A 23,825-nucleotide genomic window follows, 5' to 3' on the forward strand; every position below is an offset into this window, starting at 1 on the left:
GCTGGGCTGATCCGAGCCCGGGTGACGATTCCCGGCGCTGGGCTGATCTCTGCCCATGTGACGATTCCCGGCGCCGGAGCCAACCCGCGGCCGCGCCGGGCGGGGTGACGGCGTCGCCCGGGCTGCGCCGGGCGCCATTGGGCGGGGGCCGGGCGGGGGCCGGGCCGCGGGAATGGGGGGCGGCCCCCGCGCCCAGCGGCGCCAAAGGGGGTGTGCCGAGGGGGTGTGTAACCTCCGACAGCCAGAGAACACGGTCCTACGGCCGTGTGCCGGCGCTGCAGGGGAGCGTCACCGCCGGCGTCCCCCCGACAGTCCAGTGCGCTGGTTCGTAAGGCAGCACAGCACGCGGAGGAGGAGGACAGGTCGTTTGTGTTTAATTGTAGATGCCCCAAATCTTTAATGTCAGAAAATCCGGGTACTGCTTCTGAAATAAGAGTTGCCACTAAGATCTAAGAGTTTTAAGATCAAATAGTGCACATAGTGCATTTGGGAACTGAGAGAGCTCGTCGCTGCCGAGGTCAGGTCTGGTTGTCCGTATACAATTTTCTTCATTCAAAAGGAATGTATCTTAATACATTTCCAGAAAAATCTGTTATAGAGAGGTCTTTTAAAGGCAGAGTTTGTTCATCCAGTGAGTCCAGTCAGTTTCTACTTAAAAAAAAATTCCTTTACATTTGTAAATCTGGGAATATTGGCAGGAAGCTGGGTTCATTATAATGTACGAGACATTTCGACAGGCTATAGTTGCGAAGTTTACTTGTAATGCTTTTAAATAATTTTTTTGCAAAGTTCAGAAACCTAAATTTTAGTTTTGTCAACTGGAAAAGATGCTCTGGTAAAAACATAAACGTCTTGTTACTGACCGAACACTCTTTAATTTCTTAAAGTGTGTAATCTCCTTTAGTAAACCCTGAATCAAGGTCTCACCTGTGCTGAGTTTTGCTAGCTGTGGGAGGTAGCAGAGAATGCTTTGGAATGCTGAGATGGGTGTGGAATCAGTTAAGTACCTTCAAACTCTTCATATCAGCCACGGGATCTAGTACAGTTTTCAATTTGTTGCTTGCAAGATCTGAAGTTTCAACACTTTCTGATGCAAACAGAAATCCATCAGTGCTGTAGTTCTGAAAGAGTTACTTAATATTTACAATTCCTTCAGGAGACATGACAGATGTCACTGGTTGTCACTGACATTCTGTACTCCTGGTTTATGAAGTAAGGATGTTTCTGGTGGCAACAGTGTCAGTCTACTTTTCCAAGGAACAGGATTTCCAGATTAATTACCTGTATTTGAATGCAATGGTTTTATTTCATTATTGTGTAATTGTTCCACCTGCAACTCCTAGAACGCATCCATCAACGCTGCCTCCGTACAATCCTAAACATCCACTGGTCAGATTATGTGACCAATACGTCTGTTCTAGAACAAGCAGCAGTCACAAGTATAGAGGCCATGTTACTGAGAACACAGCTGCGATGGGCAGGGCACGTCTCAAGGATGAAGGACCACCGCCTCCCTAAGATCGTGCTCTGTGGTGAACTTGCCACTGGCTGCCACAAGAGAGGAGCCCCCAAGAAAAGATACAAGGACTCCCTGAAACAACATCTCAGCCTTGGCCATATTGATCAACATAACTGGTCTACTCTGACCTCCAGTCGGGAGGTCTGGAGACACACCATCTATAATGCTGCTGCTTCCTTTGAGAACGCATGCAGGATCACTCTCGAGGAGAAAAGACAACGCAGAAAGAATCGTGTCTTGCAGAATTTACCACCTAAGGAGTCTTTCTGCTGTGCATTTTGCAGACGGACATGCCTGTCTCGTATTGGCCTTTTTTGCCACCAGTGCGCTTGTAACGAATGTGGGTAGAGCCCCTCCCAAATCTTCGTTCGCAAAGCCCAGCCATGATGTTGTGTAATTGTTATATTAATTATATTTCAACTTATTATATCTTTACCCCACATTAATAATGATTCTTTAAGGTAAAGGAGAACTTTTGCAAACCACACATATTGTTTCTGTTGAGCCTGTATCTTTTTCAGTTACAGGCCATTTTTGAAGTGTATCCAGCTGTAAGCTAACAAACCTCTCCCTCCCTGGCGTAACTGTTCCCTGTCACCAAGCAGCAGCTGCACAACACTGAGGCAGCCTGAAGGGTTCCCCTCCGGACCAAGGCCTCCCTCTCGCACAAGCTGCTCACTGGGGTCAGGCGCTCGGTTATTCCACTTGGTAAAACTGTGCCTGCTTCCCACAGTTTTAAGTTTTCAGTTACTCTTCTGCCTTACAGGGCCTGGCTGGGGCATTCAACTCTCAAATCTTTGCTTTTGGCAGCTGCACAGTTACTTGCTTTTTAAAAAAGCACTTGTTAGATGGACTGTAAGTGGTGAGCTGGGCATCTCAGGCTTACAAAGGCACAATTATCAGATTTGCCCATCTTGCAGCTTGTTTTCATTGGGTTTTTGTTTGGTAGAGATTCCAGGGTTGTTACCAATGGTGTGTCTGTGTGGTGTTGGATTTCCCTCTGTTCCAAGTTTTCATTTCCCCACTTCCAGATGAAAGGATTATACAAGCCAGCTAGCAGGAGCTCAAAGTACCCGGGTGCCTGTTGGGACTGCTGAGTTGGGCTCTCAATGGCTCCACTGATGTGCATCATCTGCAAACCTCTGCTTTGCCACGACTAACAGTTTCCAGTTTACCTGATGAATTCTGGAGTGGTTTCTGAGGAGCGCTACCTTAATTCATAGCCACCATGGGACTCTCCCCATGATCCTCTCCAATGGTCTTCCTACATACCCTACAAAGATGAGCCTGTTACAACTTCCTGCTCTTTGGTAATAACACCTGCTTGGTGTAACATTTGATGGCTCATGCTGATTACAAAAATAAAAACACCAGATGTGACTTGTTGCAAACAATTTATTAGGTAGTAATAAATACGAATGTAGCAGAAAGGACTATACAGCAATAAGGCATATTAATTGTATTGTTAAATAGGCAACTGACACACCGTCTTAACATTTTCCTCTAGTTTTCTAAGAAAGTGCTATGTAGAGAAATGTATTTCTGATACCAGTGCCAAGTGATAGCAGGGATGCACTATGAAGGATCCAACTGTTGCATTATTTACCTTAAATAAAATATAACAATCCATGAAGATTTACTGTTATTTAGGCCAGTGACTTTTAAGTAGAAAAGTATAGCTTGCTAAGAAGAATACAAAATATAAGTCTCCTGTTCACCTTTTTAACGGCTTACTACTTTAATTTCTTAAACTGCACTTACTAGTAGTAAGGTAAGAGTAAAGTTACTATACAATAGCACAGTTCTTCACATTCATTTTAACTTTTATTTCAAAACTGAGAGGCAAGTGCTAATTTTTATTTTTAAAAAAAAATTTTTTTACAAAATATTGCACACTATTTTAGCATGCAGTTTACATGGAAGAAATAGTCAAGTGCACTTAAAACCCTGAAATACAACCAGAAACTTTAACGATTTGTGTTACGGATTCTATTTTAATGTGCAAGGATATGTTTCAGACTGCATAGAATCCCACCTTACGCTTGGGACCCAACATGTTGAGCCCCAGTCCTGACTCTACAAAGAGCAGGCAGAATACTCAAAACTGTATCTGGCTTCCTTGCAATATAAATCTTCATTTCTGCATCCTGCACTGCTCACAGCCTCAAGAAACTGAAGTAAGCAATCAGTAGGAAAATTAGTTTAACAGAAATAATTTAGTACCTCCTATATGAGTTTTTGCTACTGCATATGTGTTGCAATCCAGGGTAGGATTCATTTTAACTTTCTGAAGTCCTCTGAGTAAGGTTCATTTGTAAATCCGTATCTCCCTCTCCTCCATATACACATTTTATATTGCACAGTAAAAGTAAAAATCCATTTTAAAAAACAAGCATGCTAAACATTCAATATGGCTTCTGAATGATTTAGAGTATTTCCCTTTTGGCATCCTCATGCAACATTTTAGAATAAATATGAATACAAAGTATGAGAAAGTTAAGAGTAAAAATAAAGCAAGCAAAAATGTTTGCCAGAAACCAAACAAAAACCAAGAGTTTATCAAAAGTACTTGCTCAAAGGTCTAACTGGTCTTTTAAGCATATTTATCGACATATCTTAAAAATTAAGTGTGTCTACAAAATACTGTAACATATACCATACTTCCTTGATGTTCCACAGAATGACATGAAAGGTAAATAGGTTAACTGACACTTGCTTAATGGCACTGATAGTCCCATAGTCCTCTGGGAACAAAAGCTTTACAGGATTCATACTCGTCCAGCTCGGTAAACCATTTACATTTCATTAGCTTTACTGGTTAAGCTAAAGCCCTACAATAGTTTATATATGAAACACAAAAATATTTATAAAAATAATAGATATGTTGTATAGTTTTTTAAAAAAATAAACCATGCAGCTTCTGTACAAAGTTAAAAAACTGTACAAATTGACTTTTCTACTGTGTAAAACTCATGTACATGGAAGTCTTCTGTTACGATGAGACACAAGTTGTTTTTTGCTTAGCCATCAGACGCCACTTCGTAACTATTGTTCCCTTCGATCATTCATTTCTTTCAGCTGGCATTAACTGGCCATTTAATTTCATCAGAAGTTTAACCACGAGACCTGCCTATGTAAAGGTATCCAATTAAATTCTATCAGCATTTCAGAACTAATGACAATCAAGAATACGACAAATGCAATTCTCAGTCTCTGCTAGTTTCAATCGCAAAGTTACCGTCTCCAGCCCTGTAGTTCTCACTATATTTGGAATATCCTTAGAGTATGAGGGATTGGGCACATGCAACAAACAGTTTCAATTAAAAAAAGTTTACCCTAGTGATTACAGATGGATTTTATGTATTTTGAATTCTGAAGCCTTCACATGCTAGGAAAACAAGCAAACATTCTGAAATATTAATATGAAAGTTTTAAAATAATTTCTGCGGGGGCTTGGCTTGGGCTTCTTTTATACTGTGCAAGGGTGGTCAACCTCCAGAGAGAACAGGGACGCAACTAACTTAGGAAAAAAATAATTGAACATGAAGGATAAAAAATAATAATGCTTACCTGTTTGGTATGCACAATAAAGCTCATTTTGTTTTCCAGACTGTGGATCTGGAAACATGTATCTCCATCTCCCAACTGCCACATAAAGCAACCGTACTTTAGACTGAGGAGTAAAGCCTACAATGAAATGTAGGAAACTGTCACTCAGAAAATATCCTCCATACCTACAGACTGAACTTTTCTTTGTTCACTTAGACAGGATTCAGACTTAAAAGAAGCACATTCCACAATGTAGTTGTAGTTTATAAAGTAGTAAAGGTGATACAAGACTTTGTTAGTAGTGACTTTAAAAGATCTTAAAATCTTGGAAATTTTCAGTCAAGTTTAACTAAACAGCTGGATGTGAAATTACTTCTAGTACAAAATTTTAAGAGAACAGAATTTAGTTTAATAGTTATCACTGGCAGTACATTTAAGCTGACCTTTGTTTCCATATTGAGGAGGTGCAGCCCTTTTACATTTACTCCTACATACACTTTGATGACTTTATGGCTACTTGAACTTGCTTTGGTGAATATCTGTCCTGTGAAAAAAGCTGCTCCATAAGTAGGAATTTCCCAGCAATTCTGCAAGAACATGCGCTGAAGGTGATGCATCTCCTTACTGACACCTTCACTGGTGCTGAGATTCTAGAAATAAAGGAACAATGGCAATCAACAAGTCTTCTCAAGCATTTGTGGTTACTTGAAGAAAGCCCCCTGTTTAGTGCAATTCCCACTAAACATATTTCCAAAGTGCTTCCCCCGCAACCATCTTTCCACAGTTAAATTAAACCTCAGAGCCACAGAAAGGCTCAAATGCTAGAAGAGACTGAGACAAAATCCCAATACCTGTATAAGCCTCAGAAATCTAAACACAAACACGTAACCTCTGAACAGCCCCACAGTTTTGCCTTTCTCAGAAGTAACCTGGACTTGGGATAAGCATCTGTGCACCCATCTGACACTAAATGCATCACAATCCTTAAAACTAGGCATTCTTCCTCCTTTAAGGGGTCTAATCTCCCCAAAAACATGGATTTTTTTTGTTTGTTTGTTTTCTAAGCAAAACAGGGGTGAAGATCTCTTTTCATTAGTGGAGCTCACCCTCAGAATGAGAGAGGCTTCTGTTCCTTCCTCTTCAGTAGAGTGAGACAGTCAGAACAAATGATCCCTGGAGTGCTCCCACCTCAAAAAAAACTGATACCAAGCACACTACCAAACAAAAAAATTGGTTGGGCTGTGCACAAGGTGAGAAGGCACAGATATGAGAGAGAGCACAAGTCTTCCACAATTAGGGGGCCATATCTGTGGGTGCGGTAGACAGGATCAACCTCTCTGGATCCCCACCCTACATTACAGTTTACCTGAATTCTACACAGCCATTTTTAACATGTAAAATCTTTGGAACAAAAGATTACATCTCCTTTCTCCTTCCTCCATATCCCACACCCCAAAATAATGGCCTAAGAGCAGAAGTCAAGAAAGCTGTGCTCATTCTTACATATAATCTGATGATAGAATAGAGACTACTTTGATACACCATAGTCTTAGACCACCATCATCCCCTCCTTCATCTGTGTTAGAAAGAACAGGAATGATCTGCTGGATTTTGACAAAAAAGGTGCAGGCACCAAGAGAAAGTTTATGATTGAGTAATCTCATCTCAAAAAGAGGGGCAAGGTCTGAAAACATTCCCTGGGTGGATCTGCAGTGTTTCCTGGGAGCTACCTTTAGTGACGCATGTCAGCTGGTAGAGTTCTCTTCCTGACACACCTCACTTTTTCCACAATTATTTATGAAGATCACGAATTTAAACTGACTGCAGCCCTCAGTTAGATGTCTTTTAAAGAAGGAGCCCAAGTCCACATTTAAAAATTTTGTTCAATCAACTGCTCTAATCAAAGGAGTCTCTGTGTGTGTGTGTGTGTGTGTGTGTGTGTGTGTGTGTGTGTGTGCGCACATCAGCAGCACTGTCAGATCCCCAACATACAGGTTACACTGGCAAAAAAGACTTGGTAATCTATCACAACAAACAGACATGAAAATATAAGTTTGACTTTTTTACATCTATGCCTGAATTGGAAGTATCCCCAATACAGAGGTAACACTGAAGGTAAATTAACAGATTGCAAATATATTTACTTCTAACAAAGAGATCAACTGTAATTGTACAAGAAAAACATTCCAAAAACCCATCTCAAACATTCAGAACATACACATTTCTAGCTTTATATACCGGTATTCCTGTTCGTTACCTAACAACCAAAGTGTCAAAAAATGTTTAAGAACAGGATTTTCTACTATTTGCTTATTTATCTCACCTTGTATTCATGAAGTATCCTGTTTGTCCAATGAGGAGCTTTACTTTTTAGTTTAGTGATTGGTACGATAGATTTAAGATTTTCTTCACTAAGAGAAAAACAAAGCAGAAAAAAAGCTTTTCTTCACTAAATAAAGTAAGGAGAAAGAACAATGTCTGCCTCGTATCTTCAAGTCACACACTGAGCTAGAAAGTCAGCTCCTACTCTATCTCATCTCATCTCATCAGGTGAGATGGTTTACTGAAATGTAAGTCCAGGCTTCCTAAGATACAGTATAATACTCAGTTAATGGAAATCCAGCTTTATGTTATACCATCTGTGTCATGCATCATGGACACGGCATGGAGAGGAAATGCCAGCAGCAGAACACATGACTGGTTACAGAGCAGTTTGGTGAATTCCAGTTTGGAAGCCAAAATTATATACAAACAGCCATTTGTATCAGCATATCACATACTTGAAAAATATGACAGACTGTAGATACTCTTCCCTCCACTCCTGCAGTCAGCATCACTGAGGACTTGGCCCAATTCATTTCCACATGAAAGTTATATGTTACATGACATGAAAGAGAAGCTACTTATATAAAGTAGCCTTTTTCAAAAAAAACCAAAACACAGCCAACAAAAAACACTAAAAGGAAGAAAGCAAGCCTTTACTAGTTTGCTGTTATGTACAATTAAGACAGTCTCAAAACCTAGAATTGGAACCTATTGAGTAATTTTTAAACTGTATTTGTCTGTAACTGCACATATCATCTACCAAGCAAGAATCCTACACAGGACAATGTATCCAGATCTTTAAGGTCAAGGATACTCTCACAGAAACAACAGCCTGGATATATTTTTGAAATTACCAGTGTTTTAATAAACATTTATGTCAACTGCAAAAAAAATTCAGACTATAAATCTTTTCATCTGTCTGAAGAACAAGTTGAGATATTTTCCAACATCTTCATTTGAACACGAACAGAAAGCATGGCCAAATCCCCATGAGGCTTTTTTTCCGTCCCAAACTATCTTTCCAGGTAGTTCTGTCTGTAGAGTCAAATACTTCCATTGAGCAGGCTCAGCTTGGAACCACAGTACCGATATGCCTCAGTGTGGACAGGAACAGGAACACCACCCTGCAGCTGCTGGAAGTCAGCAGCGGGCAGTTCTGTACTAAACCCAGCTGGTGTTGAACTGCACGCTCATGCAAGTGGGTAGTCCCACTTAAATCCCATTCTCCTTATGCTCCATCTACCAACTGTGTAACTGCAGGACAATACAACCAAAAAACCAGCAAATCAAGACAGCTCAGTTGACGCTGCGAATGAGAGGAGATGAGAAGCACAGTAGCATTCCAGAACTGCACAGCTGCTGTTCCATGAATGAAGTGAGGTGGAGATGGCAGGGGGTGAAGGTGCACACAGTAGAGAACTGGAATCTTGATGGTCTCAGATATTGCTGTAGAAATGTATGTGGGAAGAAAAAGCCATATCCCAGAATAGCTCAGCTACTGTTGTGCTGGCATGCCGAGAGAAGGGGAGAGAAAAATACCATCTGGCAGAGCCCTACTGGTGCTATGGTTTTGACCAATTTAGTACAGCAGTTCTCATACCAATGACAGAAGATAAATTATATCTTTGGTCTGTCCTCTTCAAAGAGGGAGGAAAGTCAGCCCCAGAAGTTGGTCTAACTGTTTTCCTTAGCACTGTTCAAAGTCTCAGTCCTGTCAGAACCTTTCACTCACATGAATACACTTACTCTTTTTGGTATTATTGTAATCTCAGGACAGATTTACAGGATACAGAACCTCCATCCCTCTGCCTGGAACTGCAACAATTAAGATTAATACATTTTTCAGACCCAGTGTCCAGCTTCTATTTATGCATACAAGGGTTATGTGATTACTCTGAACTACAGCTCAGTAATGGAGAAAAACAACAAATATATCATATCTAAAATGTGAGAGTTCCACAGTAAGTGCTATCTAAAAATACTTAATCTAAACCCATAATTTTAAGTTTTAAACACATATACTTACTTTAAAAAGCCCTGTTTATGTTTCTTGCTCTCATAATTCCCATAGACTATTTGTAGAAGCAGACTTGCCAGTGTGATCAGCTTGGCATCAGGTGATGTATAAAAACCTTTCAGTAAATTATATCTGGCTTCATCAAAAAGAATAAGAATAGCCAATGGATCCTCAATCTGTTAAAAAGATATAAACAATATGATTTCTTTGTAAAAAAGAAAATGAGCTTAGAAACTATAAATATAATTTCTCACTGATTCAGAAACAGAAGACAAAGGTGTGATCCTGACTGAAGTGTACATTTTCGTAGTGCTTTGTAATAGAAAAAATGACATATTTTCACTGATTTACTTCAACACTTCACTGATCTAACAAACAAATGAAAGGTGACTAGGATACCATGCCCAATTAGAAGGTTCATAGAAATACTGATATATATGGATTTCTCCTCCGTGAGTTCATTTTGAGTAATATGTTTGATGGGATTATACAAAACCAACCAATTAAATAACTGGAAAACAACAGCACAAGGAAGAGAAAGAAAATCAGGCTGGTTGTTTTTAGCTGTATGACAGACAGACAGACAGAGACTGAGGCACAGAGACAGATGATAAACCAAACTGAGAGGGTGAGAAAGAGACAGAGAATAGAGAGATGGCAGGAAGGTGAGAGAGAGGGAGGGAAGAATGTGAAGACTCAAACTATTACAAAAAAGGAGAGGAGATGTCAGGCTTAATAAGTTTGGATATTACTACAGTCATATACACGCTGAGTGCTAATGGTCAAAGTGTTCTGAGTCTGACCATGATTTCAAGCTATCACTTCCAAATGCTGACCTTTTTTTCTATTTCCAGTGGAAGTCTCACATCCCTTCTCAAGAAAAGCTGTGAAGTTTCCCTTTGAGGATCCAAGTTTGTCAGTTCAGTGAATATTTCAGGCCAGTCTCGAATATGTTGCAAAGGCTTGTGATATGGCTTCAGCTGGAGGCCTGAAAAATAACAGGGTTTGATTCTAAATAAAAAAACAGAATAACCCAGCACATACACACACATATATACATAAATTATTAAACGCTGCACCAAAACCAGGGTATCTGAAATTGAGGACTCATTAACAAATATTTTCCCTATGTTTTCTAAACTGCTACATATAAAAGGTTTTGAAAATATGGATTTATTGGAAAAACTCCTTGCATCAATTCACTAAATGCAGTAGTGATGAAACTTCGTTATTTTCAGTTTCTCAAGAGTAAGTGGTATTTAAAAATTTAATTGAGTACCAAGACTGACCTTAAAAACAAGATAATAAAACATTAGAGACTGTTTTCTCTATTATTATGGGAGAAATACAAAGTCCAATAATCTTATTTCTGACAGAAAAATACAGATATAATTTATCTTATAAATGTATTTGCCATTTTTGTGTACATATATATTGACCATAAACTTTTCAGAACAGACATTTTTCTTTTTAATCTGTAAAATGTCTTGATTCTTCGCAGGATAAAGTCATTCAATGTTTCATGTTCTCCTCTGTATACGAGACGTGCAACATTAATACAAAGCTTTCAGCTGCAGTCCTACTATGTACTAGTCTGTACCTTCAGCTCACTCACCCTTCCTGTCCTTAGATCATTGCTTGGCTTTTTCTAGGAGTGAGGCTGTATCTGCCTCCTTGTCACTGCTCTGGCTTTCACACTGTGACATCTCACATTACAGGAAAAACTTCAACAGACATGTTATTACAGTGCAACATCATTCACTGAGAACAATCTGTTCATTCAACTTACTTACCCATCTTACTTGCAAACACAGGAAAACATTATCTGTCCTACCAGCAAGAAATCTATGGTCCTTACAGTTGTATGCAAACTGCAAGAAACATACTTCATAATGAACCTTGTCCCTTAGGTGTTTGAAGCCATAAAACAGAAGCTCATTTTCAAACTAAATATCTAAAGAATTAAACAATGTATCAGTGAGCTCATCCCCCTCAAATGCAAAGGTGCAAATGCAAATGACTCTATGAAAACATGACATATTTAGAAAAGGCAAAAGCAGCAACACTTTAACACTCAAACACTTCCTTTTCTTCCAGATATTAACACCTATGTTTATCTCAGCGTTACAGTAGTCGTGTGGCATACAGAAAAGTAAAACGGCAAAAGGCGTGACAGTGGGAGAGAAAGATTAAAGAATGAAGAAAAGATTTCTGCAATATTTAGAGCACAGTATCCTACCAGACCTGAACTGTGCTTTGTAATCCATGATAATGTGTCCTATAGCTATCGTGTTGCAGCAGTACTGTTGACCACAATTTCTGACAAAACCCAATCACACTCATTGACTCTTTTGGGGTTCTGTTCATCTTTTCCTATATAACTCAAACAAAAATTATAATATACTTTTCATTTAGACCGGAAATACCAAAAAATACAACAAATGTAATAATGACTTTTTGCATCAGAAGTCTCTCTCACCAAATAAATCTGAGAATTCATTTATCAAAAATTATTTTGGTGCACAACACATGAAAATTCACATGATTAAAGGACCTAATAAAAAAAACATTAATTGGCTTGCTTTAATTACTAGTTTTAAAAAGACTAAACATCTGTAAACAACTACATGCATCCAATTTCAGATACGCTGGGAAGAAAAACACAACTAAAATCAGGATAAGCCAGCAGTAAGGACTATGACAGCCAAGGTGCCCTGTAACAGAAAGACAACCTGGACTAGCTTCATCTTCCTGGATGAAATACATTCTAGGTGCCACAGTGATCCACAGGCAGACCTACTGAGCATCCCCAAAGGGAAAGCTAAAACAAAGAAGCTCTGTAGCTCTGAAAGCACACTTTGGAGACATCAGGCTGTAAAGGCTGTCAGAGAGCACGTTTCCTACTTTCCTAGGACAGTATTATTTTTTCCTAACGATAAGCAGAAATAAACTATGATAAAACCTCAAGTATATCCATCATCCTTGTTGACTTACTGAGGTTCTCAGAACAGATCCAGATAGTGAAGTACTGCTGAGTTTCTTGAGACAAGCGCATGCCCTCCATTATTTGCTGCACAGTGGTATTGTTTCCATGTTTCAACTCGACAGAACGATATGATCCATCCATACGGTAAATTCGTGCCTTTTCATACTACACAAAAATGTAAACATATTAAAAATCCAACTTGTTAAAATCCTTTCTGTTGGTGCTTCTGAAGAGGAAAGTAGTTTTACCATAATTCAGCAACATCCATAATGTTGGGAAAAAGAGCACTGCACAATTCCTGCATATTTATCAAAATTGCTTGGTTTTTGTCCTGTGCAAGTTCATATACTGTGTTTTTTAAAACAATAACTTTCAGAAAGTTATTACTGGTATTTTGAGGACTTCTTTTAAACTTGGAGGCAAGCAGGTATTTAAAAGTTCCTTGAGGGATATGGGCTCAACTGCCTATGCATATCCCAGAATGTCTACCTTGCTATTACTGGCAGGTTATGAATTTTCCCCTTCATTAGTCTATATTAAAAAGACTCATCTTTCAGAGGGAAGCATCCACCTTTTACTCAGACCCCACTAAATAAGAATACAATCTCATTAAATCTTACAGTGCTTCTATATTACTACTAATAAATCCTTTTCCCCTCCAGAACTCCCACAGCTTTCACTGGAAATTGTATGTGAGCCCACAACATGCCTCCTGAAAGACATATGTAAATGTAAATCGGGTGCTTGAAGCATACACATACAAGCCAGAAATTAATGACATGTCTTGTTTTCATCTCTTTAACAGGTTAAACGTTTCAGCTGCTTGAATAAAAAAGTCATAAGAATTTCCCCTTCTCAAATCTACAAGGTCATCGAGAACTGAGTTCCTAAAAACTTTTGAAAAAAAAAGATGGATGACTTGAAAATGACAACTGACTGAAAATGAGCCTGGAATGGAAAACATCAGTCTATTTTTGCTGCAGTAGTCACTGTCCCTCCTACTGCAGTAATTCCTGGGTTTTTTTATTTTAATGTATTAAATAGTAATAAGTGACAACCTCTTACACTGTGAAATCTACTTAAAATGTGTCCATTAGTCTTCAGAGTCATTAGACGTACACACCTGCCATTTAATCAACTGCATAATAAGAACCCTAAAATAAAGGTCAGTTCCTTCCTTAATTATTTTGGAAGGTCATTCATACAGAGTAAAATGAAGATAATTTAAAACATCTTGAAAAACTGACAGGTTTACTACCACCTACCTACAGGGATATCAGTTGCATCTGATTCAAAGAAAAGAAACAAGTGGTTTTATATCATTTGGCTAATATTAAATCTACTTCAGGATAAGAGGAATCACATTGTAAATTTTGTTTCCTACCCTGGCTAAATATCCACTGGCTGCCAAGGAAGCCTACACTGACTAACTGATGTAAGGTCTACTTTGCAGAAGCCTACATTTAACCAGCTGAATACTCCTGTTTATCAACATATAAGATGACAATGCACAAAGAAACCTGATGGTTGTATGATCAAAAGTAGACATAAAATCAGAAGCTGATGTGATGCTCCTACAAATAAATCAGAGCATCACGTTTAAAGTCTTACATGTATTTCTTGAGACATGAAACAGAACAGAAACGTTTAAAGAGACAAAATGTCAGTTTGCCAATATTTTCACTAATAATTTCAGTGTACTGCACTTTTCCAGTAACAGCTGTAAGTGAGCCTAGCTCTCCTACAAGTTTAAGTGTAAATTAAATATAAATTTTAAACTACTTAGAAAATGAACTCATACAGGTTTATTTATGGCTTCCTTCAGTAGTTTTGCAGCTTCTTCCCACTCATTTTGTTTGTTCTCTTCACAGACATTCAGTGGAGATCTTCCTTGTTGATCAGTAATGTGCTATAAACACAAACAGAAACACTGATTCTAGCTCTATTTCACTGGAGTCAGAGAAAACATTTACACATTTTCGAGACAGTTAAGGTTCTTGATCATACAGTTCAAACTTTTAATTAATATAAAATGGGAAGAGTAGGAGTAATGAAATATATTTAGCCTTTTTTTGTAATGTCTTAACAAGATCATTGTGTTTACACATTGTGATCTGGACACAAAATATTTCACATACACAAGCTACAAAATGTTGCTAAAACTTCTGTTTCTATACATAAACTGAACTTACTCTGTCAATTTCTGGATGATTTAGTAGAATTTGTACTATTTCAGCATGGCCACCTCCAGCAGCAAAATGAAGAGGAGAACTAAGTTGGCCATTCAAAAGGTTTGGATTGCATTTCCCTTTCTCCAACAGCATTCGGGTGGCTTCAACTTTTCCATACCTGCAGACAGGGTTAAAGCAGAACAGACACAGCAAATGTAGAATATTTTTTTCAGATAGTCCTAAATATGAAAAAGTCTTTTTCTACACTCAAGAGCTTTTAGCTTCCATATTACACCAAAGAAAATGGAACATTAATAAGTTTGTAGAAATTAACATTAGTTCTGCACTTCTTTGGTATTCATTAGTCCAGGAACCATTTATTGGATTAATTCTAGACAAACTGAACCTTGTTTTAAACGAGCTGAGTTTGAGCAGTTGTAGTGATTCAGTCATGGCTGAACAGAGTTCAGCCTTGGATGGGAAAAAAAAAAATCTCTGTGACAATCAGAGTTCAGCTTCTGATTGCAGGCAGCTGGATCCGGAGGATTCTTCAGCCTCATACTTATAACTAGTAACTCTTGTGTATACTTTATGTAAAAATTATTTGCAAACTTTCTCACAAACACTAAAAATCAAGTGAGGTTGTGGGTTTTTTATAATCAAGTTTTATTTTTGTGTTATTCATATCGTCAGACATACTGACCACTATATCTACAAAAGACTAACTGCTACGAAGATAAAACATTTTTACAACTGAGGAAAGCTTTCAAGTACTTACAGATTAAATCACAGTTAGAGTCAGACAAGTTGACCTCTGTAAATTACCTAGTTCAGCTTCCCACTCAAAGTTTCACCAGCACCAAAACACGCTCAGCTCAGATACTGCTGTGCTGTAAAACTGCTCATAGCCTTTAGCCAACAAAGACTGTAGAAGTTACCACACTAAACTAGACCCAGTGTCTCCAACAGGAATTAGAATAGGTACTCAGAAGAGATGTAACACCCAATAGGTAAGTGATGACATGATCTCCACACCCGGTCTCCTACAAAACCATTCAACTGAAAATTATCTCAAAACCTGAAGCAATCTTTCTCTTCAGAAGGTTAACACTAACATATATTAGAATCACAGCATAAGAAGTCTAGATGTTTTTTATTTCTTCTTTTTGAGGCTGATAAATTACATAAATTATTAGTGCTACAGAATCATGATAGCGAGAATGCATTTGATTGGCAAAACTCTCATTGACTCACCAGCATGCATAATGGATTGGTGCCCAATGGTCACTATCTAACTGATTAACAGAGAACTTTTTATCCAGAAGGTGGCTTAGTAAATCAGAGTCGCCTTCACAAGCACTGCGGTGAAGAGGGAAATCATCTACCCACTGGTGTTCCCTATGAATTAAAAGAGGAAACAGGAGGAAAACACCATTCAGAAATATCACAATAGTTGAAAACATCAGCATTTTAAAAATTACTAACATAGCACTAACTGTAGATCTACGTGAAGAATAAAATTGAAGTTCATGCAGCTAGTATTTTTGTCATGCAGTAGTCAAGCCAGAGCTGTATTTCTTATGCCAAGAAATGCTTCTCTAATGTTTATAATTTACACCTTTCTTAATCCATCCTTTAACTGTTGTGTTTCAGCACTTAGAGACTTTAAAGTAGAATTTTTAATTAAAAAGTATTTATACAGTAAAGCCCTAAATTAATAGGAATCTCACTCTGACCAAGTCTACCAAGTGCTACCGTAATATAACAAAACAAAATTATCAACTAATGAAAAAGGAATGTAACATAATACTTGTCCTCTGTGACACTGCTCATGCTACGTTGCCACTTTTCTCTTTTAGGAATCTGAATCTTTGAATAGTCTGGAGCTCCAAGGCCAAAGTATGGATTTATTACCACCTTGTCAACCTGTGAAGACATAATTTAAACATCACTGAAGAAATATCTTACTGGGATTTGCTACACGATCCCCCATCCAGGCGAGGTATTCTCTTGAAACCAAAGTTTTCATAATTTCATAATTAATTTCATAATTTCATAATTAAAGAGAATGATGTTCAAATTGAGGATTTGAGAAATTATTGCACATCTACTGCTAAATAATGAAATCTGACTGTATTAAACATAAAGCACACACCCATATCAAATAAATGAATGTATGAATAAATGAATGTATGAATGAAAATGTATGTATGTTTTAAAAATATTAAAAGAAAATATAGTTCTTACCCTGTTGGTATATTGAAGGTCTGATCCAAATAAAGGATTATAGATACACATATCTGCTTTCTCCAATGCCAACATTTTACTCTTTATTTCCAGGGCAGTATAACCCATGTGTAATGAGCTCTCTGTTTGGCCAGGTTCTATAGCATAGGCAGGGTTTATTACATTTGTTTTAATTCTCTCAAGAGGAGATGGTCTGAATAAAGCTGGGATGGAGTGAGACTGGGTGTGCCGTTCATCCAACCACCTGCAGGAGAGAATGGGGGAATAACTCATTTTCAGGTAGAAAAGGATTATTTTGGTTATATTGTCCATTATTTTGTTTGATTAAGAGCTGTATGTATGACACTCACAAATTTTAATTAAAAACATTATAATGTGCACAGTCAATTTTATATGACTAATCCCCAAACATGAAATTTGTTAACCACACACAGTTAAGCAATTGTATGTGCTGAAACACATTTCCTGCGGATGCAAACTTTCAAAGAAAAGGAAATTATAAGCTAAGAGTAACACTGGTTATAACCAAAAACTTAACCACACCGTGTCACCATTTCGTTTACTTTCAGTTTATCAATACTCCTACTCCCAACATACAAATTTTGAAAATTAAAGCAGTTTTTTTAAGGGTCAGTTTCAATATCTGTGCTGACTTAAGCCTTCCAAGTCATGTGTTTCATTAGGGAGAGACAGAAAAAGGCAAAAAAACCATAAGGTCCAATTTCCAAACTGCTAAGTCTCTTTCACATAGGCTACCACCTGCCTTTTCACAAAGATGTGCTGAAGTTTATTCTCTTCCCAGTGTGTTCCTACTGACAGTATAGAGCTTTAAAGCCCTCTTACTCTCAGTTACTGGGGAAAGTCAGTACTGTGCACCTGCTCCATTTTTTCCTGCCACATATGTAATATAACAAGGTTCAGGTCAAGTTGTTCATCTCGGTTTTTGGATAAATGTATCTTCACTGAGCCCCTAAATTATTTTAGTGTTATGTTGAGTAGTGCACATTTTAACTAAGGGTCTAAAGCCGGGTTTGTATTTAGGTTTCTGCACATGCTTTCTCATGAACTTGATAACAGTCTATAATGTATGATTTTTCATGTTAGCCAGGAGTTTCAGATAACTTTATTAATGCAAATAAGCTCTGATATTCCTTGTTCAGAGTACATAAAAAAAAAAAAATCTGCTCATATACTCAAACTTAAAATTACTATAAATCTGGCTAAACAACTAATCACCTTTCTAAAATTTAATTCCCTAGTGCAAATAGATTTGTGTGTCTAGGGAAGATGCACTCCCTTTCTACAGGGAGATTTAATTTAAATGCAAATCTTAATGGTATACAATTACAGGATATTTTTACTACACTGGCAAATGCTCTTACAGATGACAATTATGTCACTTACAAAAGATTAAACATATGATTTTATAAAACATTCACTGTGAGCAAGAACTTCCAAAAAGCCACTTGATTTACATAAGCACACCCTTCTCGAGTTTGCAAAAAAAATTTGGAAAAATTTAAAATTCTGCTGTCAAGGTTTCAATTTCTGATAAACATGAAGACAATAACATGATATCGTGATGATTTCCTTCTTAATCACAAGAATCCTATACAAACAATGTGCTATATCTACAAATTATCTTTTATATATATTTATATTTTTATATAAAATATGAAATTATTATATTTTAATGTATTTTTACTGATGGCATTTCTTACTTATCCAAGGCAATTAACATTTTTGCAGTCAGCGTAGCAAAATGGGTGCTGGATTCACTGCAGACTCTCATGATGTCTTGTAAACAGTAGAACACGGGGCATCCAGGACTGTATGTATACTTTGTATTATCTAAAAAGGAAACATGCTCTGAAGACACATCAGTGAGAAGAATCTCATTTTCCCTTCTGCATCTTTTGTAGTTACACTTTCCTAACTAATTAAGAGTATATTCTAACTTTAGACTAGAGGAACTTAATTTTTTCAAAATAATGCTTGATAGAAATTACATACAATCCTTACATTAATTCACAACCCAAAAGGGTAGACTTAAAAACCGAAAAGTATTCTGTCACTATTTCATCAGTGTGATCAGCTTCATCTGAGGAATTAATGTTAAATGTATACTATTACCAGAAAAAAAAGAAGAGGACTCAGGACTAGAAGGGGTTACCAATAACTGTATTGTTATTGGTAACTCCACAATGGTATCTATTTGATAGGTTTCATCATTAAATGCTATAAGTAAGGCAAAAATGAAAAAGTTCCTCCAAAAGCACAGAGACATTTACTTCAGGTTTGGGTTTTTTTTTTAATATTTTTCTGACAAGAAATTTACTTTGCCTTCTACACTGTATTTACTGTGTAGAGACTTCAATAAGCATTCTTCTCCAAGTAAAGAACACTGAACTGAGTAGGATGTCTTACAGTTGCACTCAGCAAATTCTACACAAGTTAACGCACATGTTTTGAAAATATGATCAAGTGCACAAATACTGCTTAAAACAGAAGTGTGACAGCATTACAGAAACAAAGGCAATACATTAAATACAAGTTTTTTTCCATAATTTTAAGTAACTTTTTCAAGTTTTAAAATATTCAGAGAGAGTTTTTCACCTGAATGCAACTTTTAATGCTTAAATACAGAAAATGCCATACATCATACTCATAAAAAAATGAACCCTCAAGTGAACTGCTAAAACAGGTGCAGCTTCAGAAATCATGCTCAGCATTACCTTTCACAACAGTTGGAACAATGTAAAGAGATGCCTCCTGGCCTGCCTTCTCTCCATCTAGAGGAAACTTCTTCATTAACACTACACGCTTTCCTAGCACAGTATTAAAAAAAAAACCACAAAACAATTAATTAATCAACAAAACAAAGGAAAAAAAATCTAGAGTTGGCTATCTGAAAGCTTACCAGACAATCTCCCTAATTTCTAGGAAGAAAACAATTATGATTATGCCTATAATCTAAAGCAAGCTAAGAAAATCTAAATACATAAGAAAAACATAAATATGTATAAACCCATTAACATGAAAAAGTGACATGACTGTAGCCCTTTATAGCAGGGGTTTTTTTTTTGCTTGTCTGACCTCAGCTGCATATTTCAGCAGCAGTCACACTAAGCTGAGTATATTAATGTTTGGGCTTTCTGTGTGAGTCAATTTAAAACTCTTTAAACTGTATAAGAAACAGACAGATTTTGCTTTTACAAGGCATTCATTGATGTGTATTAATTCTGTTATTCTGTGTTTGCTGAATAACAAGCTTTGTTAAGTCTGTCCAGCTGCAGTTATTGCCACCTGTGACATTTTACCATGCAACCAGCTATTCCTCCTTTAAATTGTCAGCCCTGCATTGACTTGTCCTCACTGAACCTTCCCAGTATAACCTTATGTACAAAACAGAGATGAGGTACATAGCAAAAAACAGAAGTCCTTTAGTCTGTATAGTTTATACCAATCTGGAAATGAAATATGCTGGAAAACAAATTTGTCAGCACAAGTGTGAGGTTCTTTACTAGATCAGCTATGCAACAACAATGAAAAAGAAAACGTACTCATTAAATTCCATCTGTAAGTGATACAGTTATGCCAGACTTTAGAATCTATGAATTCACTAGTGCACGTCAAATTTTAGCTGAAATTAAGGATAAAAAAGCCACTTCCATCTGGTTTACTGGAAGTTTAGCTATAAACCTAAACTTGAGGTGAAGAAGTAGTATAGACAAAGTTTCATTTATTAAAAATCTGTTTGTAAGTATTTTTATAGAGTTGGAAGGTAAAGGAACACAAAGGTAAATTAAAGGGTTTAGCTGTATAGTTAGCTTGGGGTTTTGTGATGAACCTCCAAACATACCTTCTTTTTTTTATACTAATTTCATGCTTCAGGCACAACCTTGCCAAGCCAAATTAATTTAAAAAGCATTTTTATTAAGCTATCAATAATATATCAGATTAAAATGTTTTTACCTTTAATACCCTGATTGGCTGGTGAAATTGGTTTGGTGGCTTCTAATACATAATCCAAGATGCTCTGGGTTATCTCAGTGCCTCCTTGAAGTTTAGTTTCCAGCAAAACTTTCTTTCTTTTTTTCTTTTGGCCTTCAATGGGAACTTCAAGCAACAAAATCTTTCAAACAATAATGAAACCAAAGGAGTTTAAGATCAACTGAAAGAAGCACAGAACCTTTTTTATTATTATTATTATTATTTATTGTACTACTGTAAAAGCAGTAACAACTCAAGAAGTACTGAATATTGAGGAGCAGGATGGTGAAGTCAGGATGACCTCTGTAACAGGTTAAAGAGAAAAACACAAGGCTACACCCTTGTAACGAGCAGCCCACAGGGCAAAAGGCCCTGAAATAAAATACATAGGTATTACAAAACCATAAAGTGTCCAAATACCATAAGGATGAAGCAATGCATAGTAGGTATATGACACACATAGACGTTACTTAAGTAATCTTACTGTCAGATTTTTCTCTTCTCCTATATTATTACTTATTTACTATAATGCATTATTTAAAAAAACCCAACATCTAATAGACAATAAAAATTAAAATAGTTTTACTTCATAGGATTTAGCTCGATATTCCCGAGAATTGAGGCTAGCAGTGTTTTTTGGACGAATCACAGCAACATATGCATCTCCAATGTTTTCTGGGTTTCCCATGTCTCCTTCTTATTTTATCACTGGAAACAACAAATAAACAGGAAGTAAAGGTTCAGTTGAAAAAGCCATCCAACAGCACAGTAAACTTCAGGATGTAGTGGTTATATCCACTGGTACTTTGCACTACTCATTTATTGTTCTTTAGCTGGAGAAATGCCAATGGCTGATATAATTCTGGTTCCTTTTTGTGAAAGGGGAAAACAGTACATCACATAGATTTATTACAAATAATCTTTTCTCTAACTCACTTTTAAAATAAAAAGAATGTATTTTTTTTCATTTTGTAACTATCTTCCCCATTTTCCAAGCCAGGCAATAGGTCAAAGAAATTTAGAACTCTGGAAAAGATACGAAATCAAAAGTGATTCTAAAGTGACAAGGACTGTAAATTATAAAATGTTCTGCAACAAATTACTGCATTTCTATGAGTTCCATGGGGATTTCAAGAAAATACCTGATTTTTTCTCCTCCCCTCCAAAGTAGAACACAGTCTTGCCTACAGCCAAGTAACAAAACTGATAAACTATAATATGGATTCATTTACTTAGTTTTACTTCAGTGGGATTGCAAAGTGGTGCATAATTCATTCAAACAGAGCTTCTGAAAGGAATACATCTTTAGTTTCTGCAAAAAGTGGACAGAGGCTTTTATATTTAAGGAAAAAAAAATGCTTACCCTTCTGTTTAAACCAAGGTGAGAATTCTTATAATCACAAAATTGTATGAAAATTATAGTGAAAATCTCCTAAAGCTAAATCACTCCACACATCAGCTTTGAGAAAGAAAGGTCATGCCTGACCATTAGCCCCTTCCAGCTGATCATTTTCTTCATCTGCAAATGAACACCCTTTCATTCCATAGCATCAGTAAGCGCATGCTTTTTGCAGAATAATTCCTCCACAGATTTTAAATGTTACTATTTCTAGCTTCTTCACCTCTCCTAGAAGAAACAGAGGTCTTCAGATCCCCATGCCCTTAGTCCAGTAATTTTCTTGGGATCAGATTACCTGAAAACATAGTAAAAAAAAAAATCCCAACATAAATAACAGCATGGTCATTTTCACCTTCAGTTAAGCTAAATACTGATGAATAGATGATTAGTCATGGTACGTGAATAGTAATATCCAAAGAGAAACATCTAATGATTGTCATTACAGTACCATCTAGAAACATTAAGCAAGCAATGTGCTGACTTGTGATAAGTCATACTTTGCGATATCAAGAGTTTTAAAAGAAAAGAGAAACAACTATCCCTTATGAGCAGTTGGGAAAGGCATGGTCCCTGGGTATCCTTACATGTACTGGGATATACTTGGCTTGGGTCACTGGCTTGTGTGGAGGGAATCTGCACTGGTAGGGCCAGGCTACCTGGGCAGCGGGTGATGGAACAGGCAAATAAGCAGCAGGTCAACTCCCTCTGCCAGTGCTCTGCACTAAATCCAGAGCACGTCTGGGAAACCGACAGCCCAGGAGCTGCGATACGAATGGAGAAAAGAAAAAATTGAGGATGAAGAAGGATAGGGCTGCAAGGCTGTAACAATAAACGGAAGGCACCACCGGGAACTGACCCTGACCAAACCCAGTGCCAACAACGCGGCCCCATCCCAAAGGCTGCCGGTCTGAAGAACACGCCTCACTCCAGCTTCTCCCAGCACCGCCGACCCTTCCCGCCTCCCACAGGACCCCCCGGGACGAGGCAGACGGCGGCTCCCGCCGGGATCACGGCCCCACCACGGAGGAGACCGGCCGGGTTCCACGGCCTCCCCCGCAGCGCCGCCTCCGTGGGCATGGCGGGACCCGGCCGCTCTCGGAGAAGGGCGCCAGGAGGGGGCGGCCCCGCGCCCCAGCGCCTCCCGCCCCCGCTACCCGGCCGGGAAACGCCCTCGAACTTCCCCGGCCGCGCCCAGGAGCCGCCGGGCAGTAGTCCCCGGAGCGGTGCTCCTGCTGCAGTCCCGTGGGGTAGGAGCGGCTCCTGCGTCCGCGAGACCGCCCTGGGGCCGAGGTCAGGGACAGCACCCCGGTCCCGCTCGCTCCCTGCCTGCCTTGCCTTGCCTTGCCCGAGACCGCCCTGGGGCCGAGGTCAGGGACAGCACCCCGGTCCCGCTCGCTCCCTGCCTGCCTTGCCTTCCTCGGTCGCACCGGCCGTCGCCTGCCCGCCGCATCCTCCCGCCGCCCAGGCCCCGCGTCCCGCCCCGCTCCGCCCCGCTCCGCCCCATCCCGCCCCGCTCCCTCCCCCGGCGCGGCGGATCCGCTTCCCGTCAGAGCTCCGCGGGCCTCGGCTGCCGATGAGTTTCCGGGTCGGCGGCCTGAACTTGTGCTGCCTCCGCCGCC

General features: G+C 38.4%; 2 protein-coding genes across 10 annotated transcripts; both read right to left on the bottom strand.

Moving 5' to 3' along the window:
* Nucleotides 1-251: 251 nt before the first annotated feature.
* Nucleotides 252-1,163, bottom strand: LRRD1 (leucine rich repeats and death domain containing 1; the record flags this gene model as incomplete). Its single annotated transcript, XM_017817642.1, is given in 5 exon segments — nucleotides 252-446; nucleotides 449-550; nucleotides 552-874; nucleotides 877-946; nucleotides 1,008-1,163. Coding segments are annotated over 5 exon segments (846 nt in total), but the record flags the coding sequence as incomplete, so codon positions are not given.
* A 1,733-nt stretch (nucleotides 1,164-2,896) lies between these two features.
* KRIT1 (KRIT1, ankyrin repeat containing) lies at nucleotides 2,897-23,681 on the bottom strand. Of its 9 annotated transcripts, none has more exons than XM_017817745.1 (19): nucleotides 23,063-23,161; nucleotides 22,863-22,967; nucleotides 22,430-22,501; nucleotides 21,394-21,515; nucleotides 20,790-20,949; nucleotides 19,550-19,642; nucleotides 18,536-18,665; nucleotides 16,815-17,058; nucleotides 16,378-16,493; nucleotides 15,822-15,965; nucleotides 14,589-14,745; nucleotides 14,198-14,305; nucleotides 12,405-12,561; nucleotides 10,247-10,398; nucleotides 9,420-9,586; nucleotides 7,392-7,479; nucleotides 5,512-5,718; nucleotides 5,090-5,206; nucleotides 2,897-4,649 (listed from the first exon to the last, which is right to left on the bottom strand). In XM_017817745.1, the coding sequence occupies exons 4-19, from the start codon at nucleotides 21,493-21,495 to the stop codon at nucleotides 4,581-4,583; spliced, it is 2,211 nt and encodes a 736-aa protein (XP_017673234.1). In that variant the 5' UTR covers nucleotides 21,496-21,515; nucleotides 22,430-22,501; nucleotides 22,863-22,967; nucleotides 23,063-23,161; the 3' UTR covers nucleotides 2,897-4,580. The 9 variants fall into 9 exon arrangements, with proteins under 9 accessions (XP_017673234.1, XP_017673238.1, XP_017673235.1 ...); XM_017817749.1 differs by having other exon boundaries at nucleotides 22,171-22,501; XM_017817746.1 differs by having other exon boundaries at nucleotides 22,791-22,967.
* Nucleotides 23,682-23,825: the final 144 nt, after the last annotated feature.

This window comes from Lepidothrix coronata, unplaced genomic scaffold (assembly GCF_001604755.1).
Source record: "Lepidothrix coronata isolate B3197 unplaced genomic scaffold, Lepidothrix_coronata-1.0 Scaffold62, whole genome shotgun sequence".
NCBI lineage: Eukaryota > Metazoa > Chordata > Aves > Passeriformes > Pipridae > Lepidothrix > Lepidothrix coronata.

Bases quoted from the DNA above. Each gene is read 5' to 3' on its own strand.
- KRIT1 (XM_017817752.1), bottom strand. From the start codon at position 21,495: ATGGGAAACCCAGAAAACATTGGAGATGCATATGTTGCTGTGATTCGT. The intron at 20,950-21,393 runs GTAAAACTATTT...ATTGTTTGAAAG, and splicing joins ATCGAGCTAAATCCTATGAA to ATTTTGTTGCTTGAAGTTCC. The intron at 17,059-18,535 runs GTAAGAAATGCC...TCTCTCCTGCAG, and splicing joins ATGTTAATTGCCTTGGATAA to GTGGTTGGATGAACGGCACA.